Here is a 19,708-nt window from a genome sequence, read left to right as displayed (position 1 = left end):
CTGGAAAAGAAAAAAAAAATACTCAGCTCTTAGAAGGCAAATTCTGGATCTACAATTTATTTGGAATCACGTGTTGGCTTCAGCTCAGCCCTGCATTTGTGACAGGTTTTGGTTTAAATCAAGACAACACCAAACTCTCACAAATGTCTAAAGATATATTCGTGGCTCTCAGAAGTAGGACAGTCAGCCTAGCTTTGGAGTCCTTGCTTCTAACTCGGAAATAAAGCTGGAGGAGGGATTTTCTTATTTCTGAAAGTCAGAAAATTGCCTTCCAGTCATGTAAAAAAATAAGAGTCTTCAGAAATAAAATGGTCTTTAGATCTGAAGTTTCTGTTTAAGTCAATTTCACTGCCATTAACTGGTTGCTGAAACTCATAATGATCAAAGAAGGGGCAAAAAGACCTTGCTGTTAGAAGTAGTGCTTTCCAGTGAATCTCACCTAACCTTACCAGCTAGTAAGCTGTTCTGCTACCTATTGTTTGTGCCTGGTTAGTGCTGCTGAAAACTTCTGCTTGCATATTGGCTCAAGAACCAAGTTTAAAAAAAATTATTTCCACAAAGTTTTAAACTTCTACTTCGGAGGTTTGGAAAGTTAGGGAGAATGCTGCAGTATTTATGTGATGTGGAGAAAACTCTAAAAGCAACTCACAATTTGTACGTACATCAATACTTGCATTTATGAAACTTTTAACAAGTGCCTGAAAAGAAGAAATCATTGGAAAAGGAAGATATGAAGATTTTATCTGATATACAATCAAATGCATTTTTAACATTTCCTCTGTCTTTTCTAATACCCTCTGTATTACAGTTTATTCGCAAGGTTTGTCCATTCATGAGACAAGCTAACTGTCAGAGCAGATGAAGTCATGACTCTTACTTTTTTCCTTTTTAATCCTTTCTTAGTATCTACTCTGCTGTTCTCTTTGCTAACCTTTCAACCTCTCTTGTACTAGGAAAAGGCTTCAAATATTCAGCTACAGAGCTAGAAAAGGAACATATTTTGACTTTAAAAGGATTGCCTCCATTCTAATGTTACTTTATAAGCTACTGTTTCTTTTTCTCTCTTATTGCAGGTTTGTTTTGTGAATTTAGATGCAAACAGAGATGACTGCAGCGATGAGCAAGTAAAACAGGTAACAGTTTAGGTCTTAATAACATGCACAGTGGGTCAAGTCAGGTACACCAGGACACTGCAGCACAAACCCAGATCAAAATTCAATGGACAAATCAAAGCCAGCCCTAGATTTTTAACGCTTACAGAGAGCAACGCATCAGGAATCTGAAATTATCTCAACAACAAGCCATATTTTATAGCTTTTCTTAATCCTATCCCAGAAATATCTAATGGATTGTTACAGCCTATGAATTCACAGCAGTTATCATGTGAGCAGACTTCTTGTTCAGCCTCAGTTTTATCAGAGAAGTGAAGATGGATATGTCATACATCCAATTTTTTAGTTTTACATAATGCTACATAACAATAATTCCTAATGCCTCTCTTTCCTGCTGCCAAAAAGCCTTTGAGAACCTTCTACTCATTTAGGTCTTGTTCAGCTAACCAATCTTACTCAGTCAAACTCCAGATAGTTTGATTATGTGATCTTGAGGAAGGGGTCTAGGTAAAACAGAACTAAAAGTGTGTTTTACCTGCTTAGCTGAAAGTTTGGAGGGTGGAAAAAAGAGATTTTAAAAAAAAAATAAAAAAGCTCAGTTGTTTTACTAACACTAAGACAAACTACATGACGATATGCTGTTTAAAATCCATACCATTCCAAAAGGAAGTCCCATTTTAAAGGTATGGCTTGGTGTCACTTTTGAGTTTACATCTTCCTCTATCAGTTAATTTTCATTGTCCTGGCTTGGTGCCTATGATGGACACAGCAATACCGCAGCAGTATGTGGTAAATGAACAAAGGTGGGATCTCGTGACAATACCCAGGAGGCCCCCCAGTAAAGCAATATGGTTAGTTTGCAGAAACCACTTTTAGCTGATGGGAGGACAACCAGTGCTGGGACCTTATTCCCTCCTGCAGGTCATTCATTAGCAGAAACTGTTTTTCTATGCTGCTTTCTGCATCCTGGATCTGATGTCAAAAATAAATACAGCTTCTTGCAGAAAAATTATTTTTCTGTTGAATCAGCAGGTTAACTGTGCAGAACAGCTTGAGAGGTTTAGCTTTACTGAATCCACAGAAGCACTGGTTGTTTTCTAATAAGCAATGGTTTGATTCTTGCTTACAGTATTTATTAAGGAACAAAAGCTAAAGCACATCATAAGGAAATACCAAAAGTTTCTCCCTCAATCTTGTGCTAGATAATTGTAAAAGCCAACTTAAACTACCTTTGTGCAGCTGTCCTTTATGATGCCTGGAGATTAGATCACTCCCTCACAAGCACAAATCCCCTGTGAAAGCAGCTGCATGACTTTTCCCTATCGGCCCTCCAGCAGCAGTGCATTCACTGCCCATGCACATTGCAGAGCCCTGAGCTCTTCCTTCGCAGCAGAACCCGGCTGAATCACTGAAGTGCTGCGCCCCAGCCTGCCCACAGCCAGCACTCACCACCGGGCACGTGGGGGACTGGTAACAGAGAGACCGCAATGCTTGGCTGCATTTTAGTAAGGTAGTTGTGGTGCAGAGGCAACACATTTATGAACCATGACTGGGAGATGATATTTTTCTTTTTGTTTTCAGTGTAGGTAACAAAAATGCACTGCTAGCACAGGTTGTGTGTGTTCTCTAAGAAGCAACTCGCTCATCACAGTTTGTGTGTATAATACGCAGTTTGTGGAAATCAGCTTTGAGTGGGGTGGATTTTTATACAACACACTGATGTGGTGAAAGCATTTCATAGAAGAATTTTAAAGATGTTAGCATAGCTATTGTTCATATGAAATATAACTATTTACTAATAGACACTGTTAGGATTTTGCTCTTTGAACCTTGGAATGGGTTAAATTGCTTTTTTTTTTTTTTTTTTTTGGTGTAAAATAACAATCTTCCTCTTTTATTCCGAAGAAAAGGCAAGGAACTAAAGTAAAAGATATACAAAATGCCATTATTTCCTACCTATGAAATTTGATAAAATGTGGCAATTTAGGCAGTAGAAAGACATACATACAGAAATGTGTGTGATTACAGAAAGGTTATAATTTGAAAAAAGAAAAGGATGAGAACTTTTTTGTACTATACTGAAATGTCAAACTGAATTGAAGCACTGAATTTAGTTATGTCAAATATAAATACTTAGCCTCATCTGAAGATCAGTCTCCTGGAAAGTGAATTGTTCCCCAAAACTGAATTAGATGTGCTAAGCCAGAAAGCTTTATTATATCTAATTCACTCTGAGGAAAAATAACAGTACTGCAAGCTTATTATTTTGAAGACAAAAAGGAAAAAGTGAAGTATCATTGAACTGCAGAATAACTAAAGCATACAGCTGGGTGCCCAAGATATGCATTCCCTTAGTGGCTTTGCCATTTGATGGGCTGTGTTAGTGTGTAAAATGGAGGTGGTATTTACTCCCTCTGTAAGGGGTCTTCCTTGATTCCCTATTCATAAAGCAAGCACACTGAGATCCTTGGCAGAAAAGAATTGCAAGCACTCTTAGAGTAGGTATTGTCCTTTTGGTCTGGCCTTTGTACACAAGCAGCCCAGTGTCTCCTGCAGGTCACCGGGGACTCCTAGCAGTATCGCAATAAAATTTCCTATGTTACGCAGCATCATTTGTGTTATGACTATTACCACTTTTGGTTCCAGCAAATACATAACAGGTAGAAAATAATTGTATCATTGTGAATGAATGGTCATGAAGGTGTCCCGTGGAACAGCAAAGAAACGCGTATTTGTGTATTAAATACTTCTGTTACTCCAGGTTTAGTATTGCATCAATTTGATCAGCAATTTCCAGCTAACTTCCCGTTTGGTTCCTTGTTTATCATATGCCTGGAGGAAAACTTGAAATTTGCCCTGTTCTCGTTGCCATACTTACTGAATCTTTTCTGTTCTAGACAATAACAGACGCAGTGTCTCAGTCTCTCAGGAACTCACTCTAACAGGAAGGCCAAGCACTCAGATGCACAAATACAATCAAGCTGTTTAGCACATAACAATGTAAAGGATGACAGATTGTCCTGCTGGACAGTTGTGCAGGAGTTCATACTGTCACCATTGTCTTGCCTGGTGGCTCCAAAGAAAGAATGTGCATTTTAATGCTGCCAGTTCTATTTTTAATTGACTCAAAGTAGTACATTCAAGTAAGCTTTCTAAAGGGATGCCTGTAAGTGGTATTTCATTTTGATATTTATGAACATAACTGTGCAACTCCGACTTAATTACATGAGACCAAAATCTGTATTTTATACTACAGAGGTTGATCAGCATCTCTCCAAATCTCCCCAAACTCATCAGTTCGATGAATGTACAGCCACCAAAGGAAAATGAAATAGTTCTGCTGAGTGGATTAGCATCAGGAAACCTTCAGGCTGATTACGAAGTTCCCCAGGTAGGGATCAAACTCATCTTTAACATCACATCACACCTCTGCAGGACAGAATTTGGAAAATGGGAAAAGGGAAGCTGAAAGCAAAAACTTGCACCAGTTCAAGAGATGAGTGGGAGTCTGCAAACAAAAAATAAATCTGTCTAACAAAAGTCTGTTAAGTGTGTGTGGCAGGAGGGGCGACACAAAGGTAGGAGAGAGAGCCTGCTCATCTCTCCAGACCCTGCGGCTGTCTGGGTTGCAGCCGATAATGCTTTAAGCCGTATTAGCGGTTGAACCTTCAGGGAAGGCAGGCATTGGTGGCGGAGAGTATTCATAAGCCCAGGTTTCAAGAGTAGCAGGAGTCAGAAGGACAGCACAGAGGTGGGAAAGGAAAGATGTAACACTTTTCTGTGCTCATAGGTAGATTGGGACACAGCTCCTAGAAACTCCCTTTCAAGTGAAATCTTCCTGCTTCCCACTTTTGTACCCAGTCCATCTTCTCCCACACGTGCACCTCGGAAAAGAACCGATGACAGGACGTGAAGATCCTAGAGGCTATTGCAAGCCTGAATGTAACAATGGAAAATACCAAGCTACATTAACCATATCAGAGCCGATACCTCATTTAGCTTCTGTCAACTTAAAAAGCAATTAATGCATTAATTAAAACTTAACATTTAATGGAGCTAAAGACAAAGTTCTCATGCTAACTTCTTCACTCCCATTATTGACAATGAAGTGTTCCCTATCTGTGATCTGGAGGCCAGGAATTCCTCTTAGTGGCACCCCATAGAGAAAGGAAGCAACCGATAACATTTACTTAAAGGCATTTTATACACAAGTTCCAGAAGCTTATCTCTTTATGGCAACAAAAAGCTTTTTCTACCTTTCAGTTTTTAACATACTTTATGCCTGTTCACGTCTGTGTAAAGGAAGAGAACATAAAATAATTCTATGTTTTTCAGCCCAATTCATATCTTATTTGGCCAAGCATGAATTTGGAACAACTTCATTAAAACTGCAGAGTTATCCTGGAGTACAAAACTGTCTTAGGGAACTTAAGACATGAAGAGGTATCTCCAGTTTCATCTACTGCAGAAAAAAAAAAAAAAAAAAAAAAAAAATCAGAAAATTTTTTCACTGAAATTAACTTGTGTACAAAAGTCTTCAAGAGAGAAATTGCCTGGTTATCGAGCTTGCTTGCCACTTGTGACTAATGGCTGAATTTAGAAAGATTTCAAAAAATAAGAGCACAAACCTGTGGTGGGAAGAGTGGAGCTCCAAACCCCCCTTCCCTGGGGTGAAGCCACTGCAATACACACGCAGGTGTTTCAAGGCCCAAACGAAATGACTCAAGTACCCAACTCATCCCCATCTCTGACAGACTGCAGCCATTGAGACCGGCAGCCTTCTCAGAGAGAGTCCAGGGAAGAGACAAATGGGACTAACTTAATTTTTTGTCTTGTTAGATGAGTACAGCTTTGCATTGAAGCTGGGTGGGATTTATTGGCCAGATAAGCACTTGCTGTGTTCATCCTTACATTTCTTTGGCTTTCCAGAGAATTTCATTTGTAAAGAGACTTGCATAGTTTTAATTCAAGAATTTTTATTCTGACCATGCAGAGATATCAACTTAACTCTCTGCTTGTATACGTATCCAACAGTTTTAATATCAGTTAAATGAGGATAGCAGGAGTTCCTTTATGTCGGTTTCTGTCCAACTTTCAACTCAATTGTACAGCTTCTCTGGGTAAGCCAGGTTTATATAAAGGCTCAGAACAGTGCGCAGTGGAGCCCAGTTTCCTGTGGGAGGTTTTACGGGTTTGAAATAGTAGGGCTTTGGGCAAATAAGGAATGAGAGGAACAGCAAAGAAACAAAATAAAACACTATTTTAAAACTGTCTGTAGGAACATCTAAGGGTGACCTGCTCTTAACAGTCTTAGCAGCCAGTATTTACAGCGCTGCCTTCAAACAAGCATTGCGACAGAAATTATCCTGAAAAGGAATTCATGCCCACAAACAATTCCCTCAAGAGGCAGGTAACACCGGGTGGTGTGTGGCCATTAATAACAGTATGTCAGGTGGCTAACTCTGACATGGCTAAAGGCAAATAACTCTCTGTCATTGAAACAAGAAGTTGATTGAAAACAAACAACTTGGTAATTTCAACAAAATAAAGATGCCCCTGTGATACAGCTGAGTTCTCTACTAAAGCACTTGCATAACAAAAGCTGTCAGTCCAAGCAGTCTTATTTTGGCGTACATGTAACTGCACACTGCGTTACAAACATCTAAATGACAAATTGTATTGCATCTTTGCAAGAGAACATTCCTGAGATATTTATAGAGAGGAAAGGTTAAAATAAGTTTTATTTTTTAATTAAATAACTATTTGAGATTCTTTTCCCCTCTAGTGTCCTTGGCTGGCAGATGTCTGCTTGGTTCAGTGTGCGAGGGGGGGCAGGAAAAACAGCGCAAGCTGCATCATTTTTGAAATAAACAAGTTTCTGATTGGACTTGAGCTCGTTCAGGAGAGACAGCTGCAGATAGACGCTCATGTCTTAAAGCCCGAGGATGACACAAACTGCTCAGTGTCCTCAATAGAAGAAGATTTCCTCACAGCATCTGAGCACCTCGAGGATGACAACGAGGCTGATGAATATAAAACTGGTAAAAGCAATGGGAGTCAGCATAATTCTGCTATTGTTCGTACTGCAAAACAGCCATGACAATGCTTACAGACATTGCACTTGCTGTTAATTCATACATATATTTACTTGTAATTTAGAAAATGGACAGCCATTCTTATTTTAAAATTGTTGTTCAAAGACAAGGATACACGGCTGTGCGGTAGTTTTACAGAGCAGTAATGCTTTACGCAGCTGTGCAGCCATTTTCAAGTTACGGGGTGCTTTGCAAAAACTAATTTCTTGTTCTTCTTTTGATAGGTCATGAAAAATTAAATGTTTCAGAAGTATCTTCAGATATCAAAAAAAATAAAGGAAAAGGAATTGAAAGTGTCCACTACAGAAAAGCCAAGTTGCCATTCATTCTTGAAGGGAACTGCATTAACAAAGATGATGCAGGTACTAGAGTGTCTGAAGCTGTGAGTGTTGTGGCTGAAGGTGGCACCTTAAAACCTGAAGATAAGTCAGACCAAGAAATACTGTGGCCGAAGGAATTAGCTGAAAGAGCTACTTCATCCTTTAGTACTACTAATTTGACTAGTGAAGTTGAAAATTCCTGCTCAGCGCACGCGTTAGAAGATGCATCTTTAACCAAAATGGCTAAAGAGGAACTGGGGCCTCTGGATGACCCAACAGAGAAACACGACAGTAAGGCAGACAGAGAAGATTGCACAGGTGTCAGGAAAACTGATCCTCCCCCACAAAATGAGCAGGTGACTACAGGTCAGTATGCCACAAATTTAGCAGAATCTGTTCTACAAGATGCATTCATTAGACTGTCACAGTCTCAACCCACTTGTAGCGAGGAGGCTGCAGTCAGCATCTCCATAGGAAGCTCCTCTAAGTCAGAAGATGTATCTGCTTCCCGATCATGGAATGAACTTCCAAAGATTGTCATAGTGCAAAGTCCAGACAGTTCTGAGAATGTACCTGACTGGCCAGGGTCTGCCTTCCCCAGCCTGTGCCACTGGACTGAATCAGAAAGTTCTGCTGAAGTTTTAGATCACTTTGAGGAAGAACATTCAAATGGACATGGCCAGAGTGCACTAGAAGTGGCTCTGGCTTGTGCAGCCACTGTTATTGGAACTATTTCCAGTCCCCAGGCTGCAGAAAAATTCAGATGGGATCAAGAAGCCACAGACTGTAAAAGCAGAGCCGTTGGTAATGAAGAGCTACACACAGCATCTTCACAGGTACTCGAAGACAGTGTTGGCACAGAATATTCATTTCCATCTGCGCTGTGCGGCATGACTCAAGTAGCAAGTGCTGTAGCTGTCTGTGGTCTTGGGGAAACGAAGGAAGAGAAGTACCCTGCAACTTCAAGTGGACTTCTGTCTGCTGCTCAGACTTCTGCAGCCATCACTCTTCACTGTAGCATAGCTCTAGGAAGCAGCGTGGAGAAGCTAAATGATAGCATTGCCAAGGCACTTCTCAAAGAGGCATCAATAATTCTGACAAAACCCAACACGTACAAAAATGTAGGGCATTTTATGGAATCCATAAATGGAAAAATTATTGAAACAGCAGCCAGGCCAAGGATTCCACACACTGATGAAGTAATCAGGGATGAACTTGCACAAAACTTATCCAATATTATTCTACGACATTCTATTGAAGAGGTCAGGAAGAAAAGACAGCTACACCCCTGTTCAGAAAATGGCTCAAGTACACAAGACATGTTCACAGAGACTGCAAATGAGTTGCTTTTTAATGTAATATATTTCACTTGCAAGAAGATGAATGACATAAGACAAATTGAAGAGTGTTCACCTCTCTTTTCTGAGGGCACAGAAGCAGAGAAAGTAACAAGAGCAGAAGGATGGCCAACACAGGAAACAGCACGTGAAACTGCACACAGCCCCCTTGAATGCTCTGCTGTTAAGCCATTTGGAACATCCTACACCACTAGTGCTGACAAAAATCTTGGAAATGTCACAAACGCTAGCAAAAGTAATATGAAAGATGTGAATAGCAAGGAAAGTGCCACGCTGAATTCAGAACCAATGACAGGGCATAACACACTTGTTGCAAAAACATCTCCCAAGAAAAGATACCTGAAAAGAACCGCACGAGACTGTAACAAGTCCCCAAATCAGAGTAACAATCATCAGAAGAAGAAAGACTACAGATCATTTTCAGACAGAGAAAATACCTCTGCAAACAATGAATGCAGGCACGGTGTTCAAGAACAGCTGTCTTCCAGTGCCACCATGACTGCAGAAAACCAGGCCAAGCACAAGTGCAATGATGTGCTAAATAATGATGTTCAGGTTAGCTTGTCTTTATTAGGAAATCATGTCTTGCTTCCTTCTCAGCCTGTGCTACAGGTGAAACATTCAAAGGACAAATATTGTATAACAGATTTTGCAGAAGAATTGGCAGAAACCGTTGTCTCCATGGCAACAGAAATAGCTGCCATTTGTCTTGAAAATTCAAATGGAAAGCAACCCTGGTTCTGTGCATGGAAGAGAGGCAATGAATATCTGGTGACCCAGAGTTTATCATGCAGAACCATGAAAAGGAAAAAGGAAACCCATGCTAATGGTTCAGTTGTTCGGAAGCACAGGGCACCTAGACTCAGTGAGATCAAAAGAAAAACGGACGAGCATCCTGAGCTAAAGGAAAAATTGATGAACCGGGTAGTAGATGAATCTATAAACCTTGAGGACACACCAGATTCAGTCAATATCTTTGCAAATGAAGTGGCTGCCAAGATCATGAACCTCACTGAACTCTCTATGGTTGATAGCATCTGGCAAGGTCCAAACCACCCCAGGAACAGGCTGCACTGTGACAGATGGAGCCGAGCCAAGGCCTCAAGCTGTGAGAGCATACCGGAGGAGGACTCGGATTCCAAAGCCGCTTTCAATACCTTAGGCCTAATGAACACCTTTGGTCAACCTGGGAGCCAGACAAGTTCTGTCTCAAAGCAGTCTAGTTGTGAAAGCATTACAGATGAATTTTCAAGATTTATGGTGAACCAGATGGAAAATGAAGGAAGAGGTTTTGATTTATTACTGGATTATTATGCAGGAAAAAATGCAAGCAACATCTTAAATTCTGCTTTGCAACAGGTGGCCAAGAAAAATGGTCATCTTAATGTAAGACCAAGTTGCCCATCCAAACAGTCCAGCACAGAAAGCATAACAGAAGAATTTTATAGGTATATGCTAAGAGAAATAGAAAAGGAAAATAAAGATAACCTATCTTCCCCTCAGAATTCGAAGGACTGGTGCAGCAGTTTGCTACCACCCTCTCTACGATCACCTTTTTGCTTTAGGCAGTCATCAATGCCTGACAGCAGATCATCAGGCTCTAGGCTAACAGTTAATGTCCCAGTTAAGGCAAATTCATTAGATGGATTTGCCCACCACCGTCAAGATTCCTTAAGTGTACAGCCAGTCAATACCGTGGCTTCTTCAGCTCTTTGCAAGTCTGACTCATGCCTGTACCAAAGATGCAAGACTGACCAGATAACAGACATGTTGATTCATGAGACATGGTCAAGTTCTATCGAATCTCTAATGCGCAAGAACAAAATTATAGCTGATGAGGCAGAGGCTGCAGAGGCAGACCAGTTTCACAGTGATTCCCCACCACACGTGGAACAATATGCGAACAGACTGGCTGCAAATATTGTTGAAAGTGGTAAAAATTTAATTGTCATCCAGCAGGATTCCTTTGATTATACAAGCCAAGAACGTGTGCTAGAAAGCAAACATCCCCAAAGCGCAACTCAGATTCAATCAAAACCCAAAAGGGATGGAGTAAATTTGGATGAGAAAAAAGAACACATGAAGAGCGCTGGATGCCTCCCTGCAGGTCAGCACAGGGAAGTGCCTTTAATTCAGATAGAAACCGATCAACGAGATGATCCAGATAAAGACTCAGAGTCCTTAACTTCATGTGGCACTTCTGGAAAGGAGCATCAAGGCAAAGAAAAGCCTCCGGAAGCTTTTAATGGGAAACACACGGTTTCCAGTTCCTTACTAAATAGGTAAGTGACAAACCAGAAAATCAGCATATCACTTTGGTGTTTGTATTAATTTTCCAGTAAAAATTATTTTGATAATGGAAGAAGATAAGAAGAGAAGCACTTTTAAAGAAATAAACAGGTTAAGTTCTGACGGCATAAAATCACCCAATTATATATCACAGTGCCAATTTCTGGAGCAAACTTGCATTGAATATGACAATACTGTGGTTCCAAGATTCAAACGTAATACAGCATGGACAGGCAAGTTTCCCTTCTCCTTTAAGTCCTCCATAGCCAGGACAGGAAAGATGGACAAAGTTTGAATTCTCATTTAGCACTGGCTGATATCTCAATTAAAAAAAAAAAAAAAAAAAAAAAAAATCAGTGTTAACGTAAAATAGAACGTAACAGAATTTGACCTGTAGTTGTCTGCTATGCTTGTTCATGTAACTAATGCTTTGTGTACCTGGAAAAGAAGACCAGACTCCCAACAGCTTGAAGTTCAGTTTTGTGTTTACAGTCTGGAGCTACAAATAATAAAAATTCCTCAGTGGAGGAAAAAAAAAGATAGTAATTTAAAGCACTCCTCACCTCCTTTCAAGGTTTTTTCAAGGTTCAAGACTTCTCTGGTAGAATTTAGATAAAGAATAAAGTTTCATTTAAATTTCATTTCATGGAGTTGATACCACAACTTACCACCCTCCCCTTACAGCTGTGTTCCTTTCATTGAGAAATCTCCAACTTGGTTTGGTTAAGGTGAAGCATAAGCCCATTATGAGAGTGCAGTGCTAATATAGAGGATTGCTATGGGTGCTATGAGGTTAAGAGCAAGGCTCTCTCTCAAGGCATTGCCTATTTTTAACTATATTTCTTTGTCATATCTGTTACTATAATGGTATCTAAACTGCCAATCACTTGGAGCATCGCAGCACCCCATTATCTCGGAGTGCTCGAAAGAGTGCAGGTGCTAGTGTTAGAAACCTTCTGTAGCTCATTTTATTCTAGGCAGTGCTCTGTTTTGGCTTTCGACAAAGCTCTCCTTGAAGTGAGAAACCATGTACTTTCCTGTGTATGGCAGTGATTATGTGGATAATTATTACAGTGTTGCTATTCTTTCATGCTGACTCCCCCCCCCACTAACCTTCCTCTTCCTTCAAATGCAACCTGCTTTTAATAAGATATGTCTAGAAATCTACCTATTTGGAAACTTGACTGTTTGAAAATGAAGTTAATTTTTGCACAGTTTATGAGCCCTTTAATAACAACTTTTCCTCTGCCTTTGATACTGAGTTCCTGAAGTGGCTATGGAAACTTGAAAGCAATAGGATTGATAGGGCAGAATTATCAACCAGAGGCTACACCCACATGAGCATTTTGGTTCTTGATCAACTTGTCTCTATTTTCATGCGTTGGCTCTGTTTGCCACATGCAATGCAGATTCATTTAAAAAGAGTCTCAACTAGAAGCTGCACCAGTGTGTACCAGGTATGCTCATACATCTACTGGGAAGGCAAAGCTTCCAGCCGTTGTTCACATGGATTTGAACCACGTGTGGCATGGCTGCTTGGACCAGCTCTAGGCTGAAGTAAAAACCTAAAAATACATATAATGTAGAGATAAAAACATCAGCACCAATTGCTTTGATCAACTCCTACTGCATGAAGTTACTTGCTAGTTTAGATACAGGCACACAGGACTACAGGCAAATATCAAGCAGACATACAGTCAATTAGAAAAGAAAAAAAAAAAAGAAAAAGAAAATAAGAAAAGCCATGCAGGCCTGGGGAAGAGGTCTTCAGCAAAGAAAAAGGGAAAAAAGAGTTGTTTCCTGTAGGTAAGCACGGCAAAAGACCCAGTCCTGTCACGGTTACGCAGAAACCGTTCCAACTGACTGCTCAGAAGCGGGGAACTGTCAGTTCAAAGCTTCACTGGTCTGATATGTAATTGCTTAATGAATCAAACAAAACTCAAAGTGCCAACTGACAACACCCACAAAAGTCTCTTGTGTTTTTGACCAAGTATTAGGTGATACCCACCCTGTATTAAAAATCTGAATAAACACCACTGCCCTGCAACCTGGCTGCTCAGTGCCTTCCTGTTACTAAAGATGAGTTTTGTACCGGAGGGGTTAGGGATGAGAGGTGTGCAACAGATGTTGACTGCCTGGTAGAGCAGAGGCCCTCAGGCCAACACGTCCTTTTCTCGCTGCACAGGAGGCTGCCTCTCTCTGTAGCACCCAGCATTAATGGAGCAGATTCTCAATTGTCCTGAGAGTGAGAGCATGGCAAAAGAAGATATCCACAATGATATTGGCTCAGTATATTCTTAATCAAGTTAATTACTTGGAAGCAATAGAATGTTTGGGGTGATCTCTTGCTCTAACTGAGGACAGGGCACCTCAGCCATAACTACAGATAAAAGTCTGAAGGTGAGAACTTCTCCAGAGGGATCCTGCAGAGGGTCACCAGTACACGCTACATTGTTTTAATCACAAAGTGGCAAATGCAGACCATCCAGTAAATATAACAAAACTACAGTTTTTCTATAATTGTTATTCTGGCTATGCAGTGATCTAACTCTTTCTTATCATCCAAAAAGAGGGGGGTTTGGATTATTATACACTTTCCTGCCTGCATATGAAAAGTCCCACAGCAAGTCTCACAAAGTCCAGTTTGGCTCTGAAAAGTTACTGTAAATATAGTTTTTGGTTTTTTGTTTGTGTGTGCATTTGTGGGAGTGTGTGTGTGTATATATATATATATATACACACGTCATAAATATGTGTGTGTGTGATATATGTCAAGTGTGCAGAATTATAAAGCATTTTTCCCTTAGCCTTGTATTTTCTAAACTCATCTGGGCTCCATATTCAGTCTGGTTTCTGACTACCTGCTGCACACCTACCTAGAAAAAGAATACTTTGTCCTTCCCCAACCTAAGCAGCAAAGATCCTAAGAAACACAGATGGCTAAGAGTCATTAGTGATTCACAACCCACAATACTTTCCTACTTTTACTTCTAGAGCTCTTTTGGATCTACACTGCTAACAGAGTAGAAAACCCTGGCAAGAAACTTATTCATCCATTAGTATGACAGGGATTTAGTGCCAATATATATTGCCAAGAAATGCCGTCATTCTGCACTAGCATATACCACATATTTCAACCCCTGATTGACTAAAGTGCATTAAGCAATATGCCTATGCAGTGTGCGGTTCTTTTTGTACATGTAAAATCTTTTTGTACAAGTTAAGCCTTTTCTATGCATATTTCAGTATAAGGCTTACCTTGTTTCATGTTTGTTCATGGCAGTCATAAGATCATCCTTTTTTAAGAGCATCTCAGACCGTATGTTCAGTTGGACTTTGTGTATAAATTATAAGCTTGTCCAGTCTCTTGCATCTGTATAATTTTGCAGCTTGATTGACTTTAATGAGCAGTATTGCCTGAAGATTGGTGGCACCAGTTTGTATGCCTATATTACGATATCAATGTGTCTTCCTTATCACCCTACCAGCAACAGTCCCCAGAGCAGACCAGATGCTGAAATCATAGGAGAGACAAAAACAGCTGAAGAATTTCCAAACCATCTCAGCAGCAGTGAAGAAAGCACCGGCAGCTGGTCTCAGCTAGCTAACGATGAGGACAACCCTGACGACACAAGTAGCTACTTACAACTCAGCGAGCGATCCCTGAGGTACCCGCATTGTCTGTTCTCAGTATACGATATGGTCTGATCAGCCAAGCCAATGATTTGACTACCATGCGTCAGGAATTAGAGTCAACAGCTCAAGATTTATTCAGAATGCTGTAAAGAAAGCCTAATGAAGGAGTTCATCTCCTTATTTTTACAAAAGGGAAAAAAATTAGCCACAGTCTAACTCTCAGCCAGGTCTTTTTGATATTGATGAGCAGCTAGATTCAGACAAAGAAAAAACTTTCTGGCATCACTCAAGTGCCTCAGACCTACAGTGAAAGGGCCATTGGGCAAGCTAATTGCTATGGTCTTTCCTTTGATTTATTTCCTACTATTTGCTTTAATGTTTATTTTGGCATCTCCTTAGCTGAGATTGTTGAGACTGCTTTTCCCACTGGGTATCTGTGCACTGAGAGCAGAGATAGAGCCCGGATCTGCTGAGACTGGCACAGGGGAGCAGATAACAGAGGATGACCAAGTTCCCTGAGTAGGCGTAAATTCCAGAGCTCCCATTGCAATGTATTCCTTTTTGTTCCTGTTCAAGTCGGGACACATGTTTAAAGATTTTATTATCTAGTCTTTGGAGTGTATATAAAGTGAATTTAGTTTGACTTCAGCGCTTTCATGAATTCAAATTCTTCACATGCTCTTAGATTAGGTTTTAAAATATTGTCAGGTAATTACATCTTTCTCTTGGGTATTAAGATGACAAGGGAAGACAGTATGGTAGTGAAGCAGGGAAGAGAAAGAAGCTCTGTTAGAGAGCACTGTTGTCTAGTTGAAAAAATACTGAACAAAACTTGTCTGTCAGTGTGGGTAAACTTTCATCCCATTGTTACAGTATCAACCTTTAACAAAGTCCTTCCTCTGAGAGAGCTAATGTATGGTGCCTTTCGGCTCTGCATTGAAGCAGAAATTGCTACAGCAAGTCTGAATGCATGGCACGCTGACACTGACTCAGAAAAACCTGATGGGGAAAGGAACTATCTAGTGAATCCTTCTAACGTAAGGAAAAATACTACTAGTTGCTTTTCCAGTAAAAATTGAGTGGTGCCAGTTGACACTGGCAAAGCATGAGAAACTGAGAAGTCCTTGACTGTCCCGGGAGCAACTCTAACCATCAGTATGTTGTCAGTCTTCCTCTCAGCACAAATCCAACCACAGCCTCACACTAGCTACTGTGAAGAAAGTTAACTCTGTCCCAGCTGAAAGCAGGACACTCGCCACACAGAACTTGTTTGTGCTGACTTGTAGCTAGCAAATTCACCATCTGTTCAGACTATTACAATAAGTACATAAGCATTCACTGTTGAATTTATAATGATGTTATAAAGAGAACTGGTACTATTTTTTCCAAGTCTTCTTAGATGCAATACTTCATTCTTGTGAAGAAGCCAGAGAGAATATTTCTATGTATTACTGGTCCCAATGAGCACTAGGTTTTGTTGAAGTCTCAGTCTTTCAGAGTAGTCAGAAACATAACAGGCCATCACCGTACCTGTGGGTTCCATCAGATCCCTGATAGTATTTGGAGTCTGATGTAATACACTGCTGCTGGTTACAGGCATGGAGTCACCCAGCAGGTAAGTAGTATGATTTGGGCAACCAAATGCCTTGCTAAAACTCACAATGTTCAGAGGTATCTGAATCTCTGCAGGTTTTTTCCAGGACATCTCTGTACCTCATAATCCTTCTTTTCAGTGGCTCATCCAGACTGGTTTTTTTGTTTGAGGCCAAACGTTCACTTCATAAGCCATTCACAAGAAGATAGTCCACTTTTGTTTCTTTCCCCTCCAGTTTACAGCATCACTTGATACATTCTCCATTTTATTAAAAGCTTCATTATTTTGAGCAGATTAGTGTGCTTCATTGTGGGAACCACTTGCTGAGCCCAACTGATTTTGTGGAACTCTGCATAACAGCGGGCAGCCTCCTCACTTTGCTTTGTACATAAATAAATTAAACAAAGATGTATGGAGACATGTTCAGTGCAAGTTGGCACTAATATTTAAACTTTTGCTTTGTCAGCAATGGCAACAGCAGTACAACTAGCAGTCTTGGCATTATGGACCTGGAAATTTATCAGGAGAACGTGCCTTCTTCTCCTATGATTAAGTAAGTAGTCACTGAAGTGAGACTTGATGTTTAGTCTAATTTTGACTGCAAATCATTTACACCATCTGAAATGTGCCAAGCCCTGCTTTGCACCTGCTGCTGAGCCTACGTTAGTTTCGGAAAAGAGCACCTACAGTTGTCTGTGCAGATTGACCCCACCAGACAGTGAAAGATTACAGGAAAGCCCTCCCAGGTGGATGTCTCAAGAGAATATGGATCCACCAACTGCTCTACCTGAAAGACAGTGTTCTGTGGTATTGGCTTCCCATTGTGTGAACTTTCTTCTCTGAATAACTTCAAATATTATCAAAACTTTACTGTAACAGCAAGTAAGGTCAAGCAAATAAGGAGCACTTAAAGGAAAACAATATGATAGTATTGTTTCCAAGAATAGTAATAATTTGGCCCAAAGTACATCTTACCTATTGTTTCTGGGCATGTTTCTACTGAGCATGCAATAAAATTATCAAGAGATGTGCAAGTACCTGCCTAAAGATTCTGGTACCCTGAAACATGGTGTAACCTGCCAGCCAGTCGATGCCACAATGCAGTCAGGGCATGGCCACTGCAGAAGTGTGTGGACTGTACATTGAACATGGGAACTTTGTGAAGTTGCCAACATCAGAAAATCTTCACAGCTTGTTAGACTATACTACAACTGTCCTGCTTTCAACAGACTCTTTTTGTGTAAGAAATCTGGGCATTCACATTTCAGTAGAGTTACACGCATTCTCTCTCAGCTGCTGATGCGGAGACTAACCTTGTTAAAACACTCCCATCTTCACAGTAAGCAGTGATACTTCTTACACACATTTCTAAAGGTGATCCCTCTCACTTATATGTCCAAGGACCAAAGGAATAAATTTCCTACTCCCCTTGGTAGCTTTCAGGGGCTATTCTCAGGTGTTACCCAATAGGCATGAGAAGTTTGTACTTCCATAAATCAAAGTCAAGGCACAGAATGCTTTTACTATTCAAACAAAAAAAAAAAACCTGAAAAAAAGCTGACGGGGAGGAAGTTATTAAGTACCTATGATTGTAAGTCATGACAAACCATACGTTGCATGCTGCCATTTTATTCTGTCCTCTCGCATCTTGCAGTAACCACTACATGAGTATCTATAATCATGATTCTTGGAAGCCTTGGGGGAGATTCTGAAATCCTCTGAATGAAGGTGGTAAGAGTAGCATCCTCCCATGCTAGAAGCAAAATCTTACAATTGCAGTGTTCTCTGTGATGGAGGACAGAATGGGACAGTCTGGAAACATGTAGTGTAAGTGCTATCCCTCCAGGAGCAAGGAAACATATGCAACAGCTGTGACATGAATAGCGAATGTGCAGTCTCCTGCCACATGTACACGAGCATGGATATTGTATTCAGAAATGGAAGCTGAAGCAGTGACCACATGCCAGGAGTTTGTTTCCTGTAGCTTAACAAGAAAGTGATGGTACATAAGAAATAAGGATCTTTGGAAATTTTTGCAAGGTGTAAACAGAATTTCTTTAACCAAACAGCTAATGTATTTAAAACCAGCAGTAGTTGAAGTCATTGATAGTTACGATTGTATTTAACTATGAAAGATTAAACTAGAAAGCAAGACTGGAAAGGATTCCGCCAGGGTGTAGAGCCCTACAAAATGCAGACATTGGAAGTTCAGTATTTCCCCCCAGGTTATGAGACTTGCTGTGTTTTACCATAACGTCATTTGCTTGTCATTACGTAAACTGCAAAGATACACAGATCCTAGTGAAATACAAAACACAGTGCAACCAGTACAAGTACTTCATCCTTTTACAGGAATAATGCTGCAATTCCCATAGCTTTTCCTGATTTAGAGGTTAAATAATTAAAATACATTCTGCATTTTATTGTATCATCCTATATGACTTTTTTCTTGCAGTTTTCTAGGTCTTACATTGAGAGAGAAATTTATCCATCATGAAGCAATGTTGTAGACCGTTCCTAAATATCACTAATAACATTTGTTGTTGTTTGTTTCTAAGTGAATTAGTAGAAGAAAAGGTTTTCCTTAAAGAGCAGACAGAAAATACAGAGGGTAAGTTGAACCGTATCAATTAGAGCATACAATTTGAAGTTAACACAAGTAATTGCACAGTAACTGTTGGGATGATTTTTCCAGAAAGTACTTCTGAGCTTTCAGTGGGAACAGCCAATTGTCAAAAGGACCTACTGGTGATAAACTTTGATCTGGAACCAGAGTGCCCCGATGCAGAGCTGAGAGCCACCCTGCAGTGGATAGCAGCTTCTGAACTTGGAATTCCAACCATCTATTTTAAGAAATCTCAAGAAAACAGAATTGAAAAGGTATTTACAGAATTGGGAATATCATTAATTCACTTTAATCACAGTACCAGTTATGATTTATTGAAGTTACTGAGCTTAAAAGCTGATGCTAAAACATCTTTGTTAACAAGATGGTAATGCTACTGTTTATTACAGAAAGGGAGGAGAGGAATAAATGTGCCAGAATTTAAGGTACGTGAAAGAAGACATTTAATAGGATTTCCATGGCACAAAAAGTAGTATCACCATGAGACCTTCTCCAAAGCCTCTATAACATGTTTTGATGAATCTGTTCACTTTTTCATATTAATGAAGCATTAAGTATTAATGACTAAGACAGAATTAACAGAGTGAGTCCTTTTTGGGGCTGCATTTGAAGGGTTGCAGGTGGCTTACATGGGGTTTAAACATGTAGCTGTTTTGCCAGTCGACGGGGATAGCACAG

General features: G+C 40.1%; 1 protein-coding gene across 1 annotated transcript in view; it reads left to right on the top strand.

Annotated features, from left to right (window-relative positions):
• The window catches only part of SPHKAP (SPHK1 interactor, AKAP domain containing), a gene marked incomplete at both ends in the record, with an annotated part of 43,280 nt that extends 23,883 nt beyond the window's left edge, over positions 1–19,397 (top strand). The window contains 7 exons of the mRNA XM_010073670.1: positions 1,074–1,133; positions 4,369–4,503; positions 6,898–7,153; positions 7,432–11,167; positions 14,564–14,842; positions 18,963–19,015; positions 19,100–19,397. Of these exons, the coding sequence (XP_010071972.1) occupies positions 1,074–1,133; positions 4,369–4,503; positions 6,898–7,153; positions 7,432–11,167; positions 14,564–14,842; positions 18,963–19,015; positions 19,100–19,397 (4,817 nt within the window). The remainder of the gene's footprint in view (positions 1–1,073; positions 1,134–4,368; positions 4,504–6,897; positions 7,154–7,431; positions 11,168–14,563; positions 14,843–18,962; positions 19,016–19,099) is intronic.
• Positions 19,398–19,708: the final 311 nt, after the last annotated feature.

This window comes from Pterocles gutturalis, unplaced genomic scaffold (assembly GCF_000699245.1).
Source record: "Pterocles gutturalis isolate BGI_N339 unplaced genomic scaffold, ASM69924v1 scaffold29582, whole genome shotgun sequence".
In the NCBI taxonomy this organism is placed as follows: Eukaryota; Metazoa; Chordata; class Aves; order Pterocliformes; family Pteroclidae; genus Pterocles; species Pterocles gutturalis.
The sequence above is the reverse complement of the archived record's forward strand: the minus strand, read 5'-3'. Positions and strand labels throughout refer to the sequence as shown.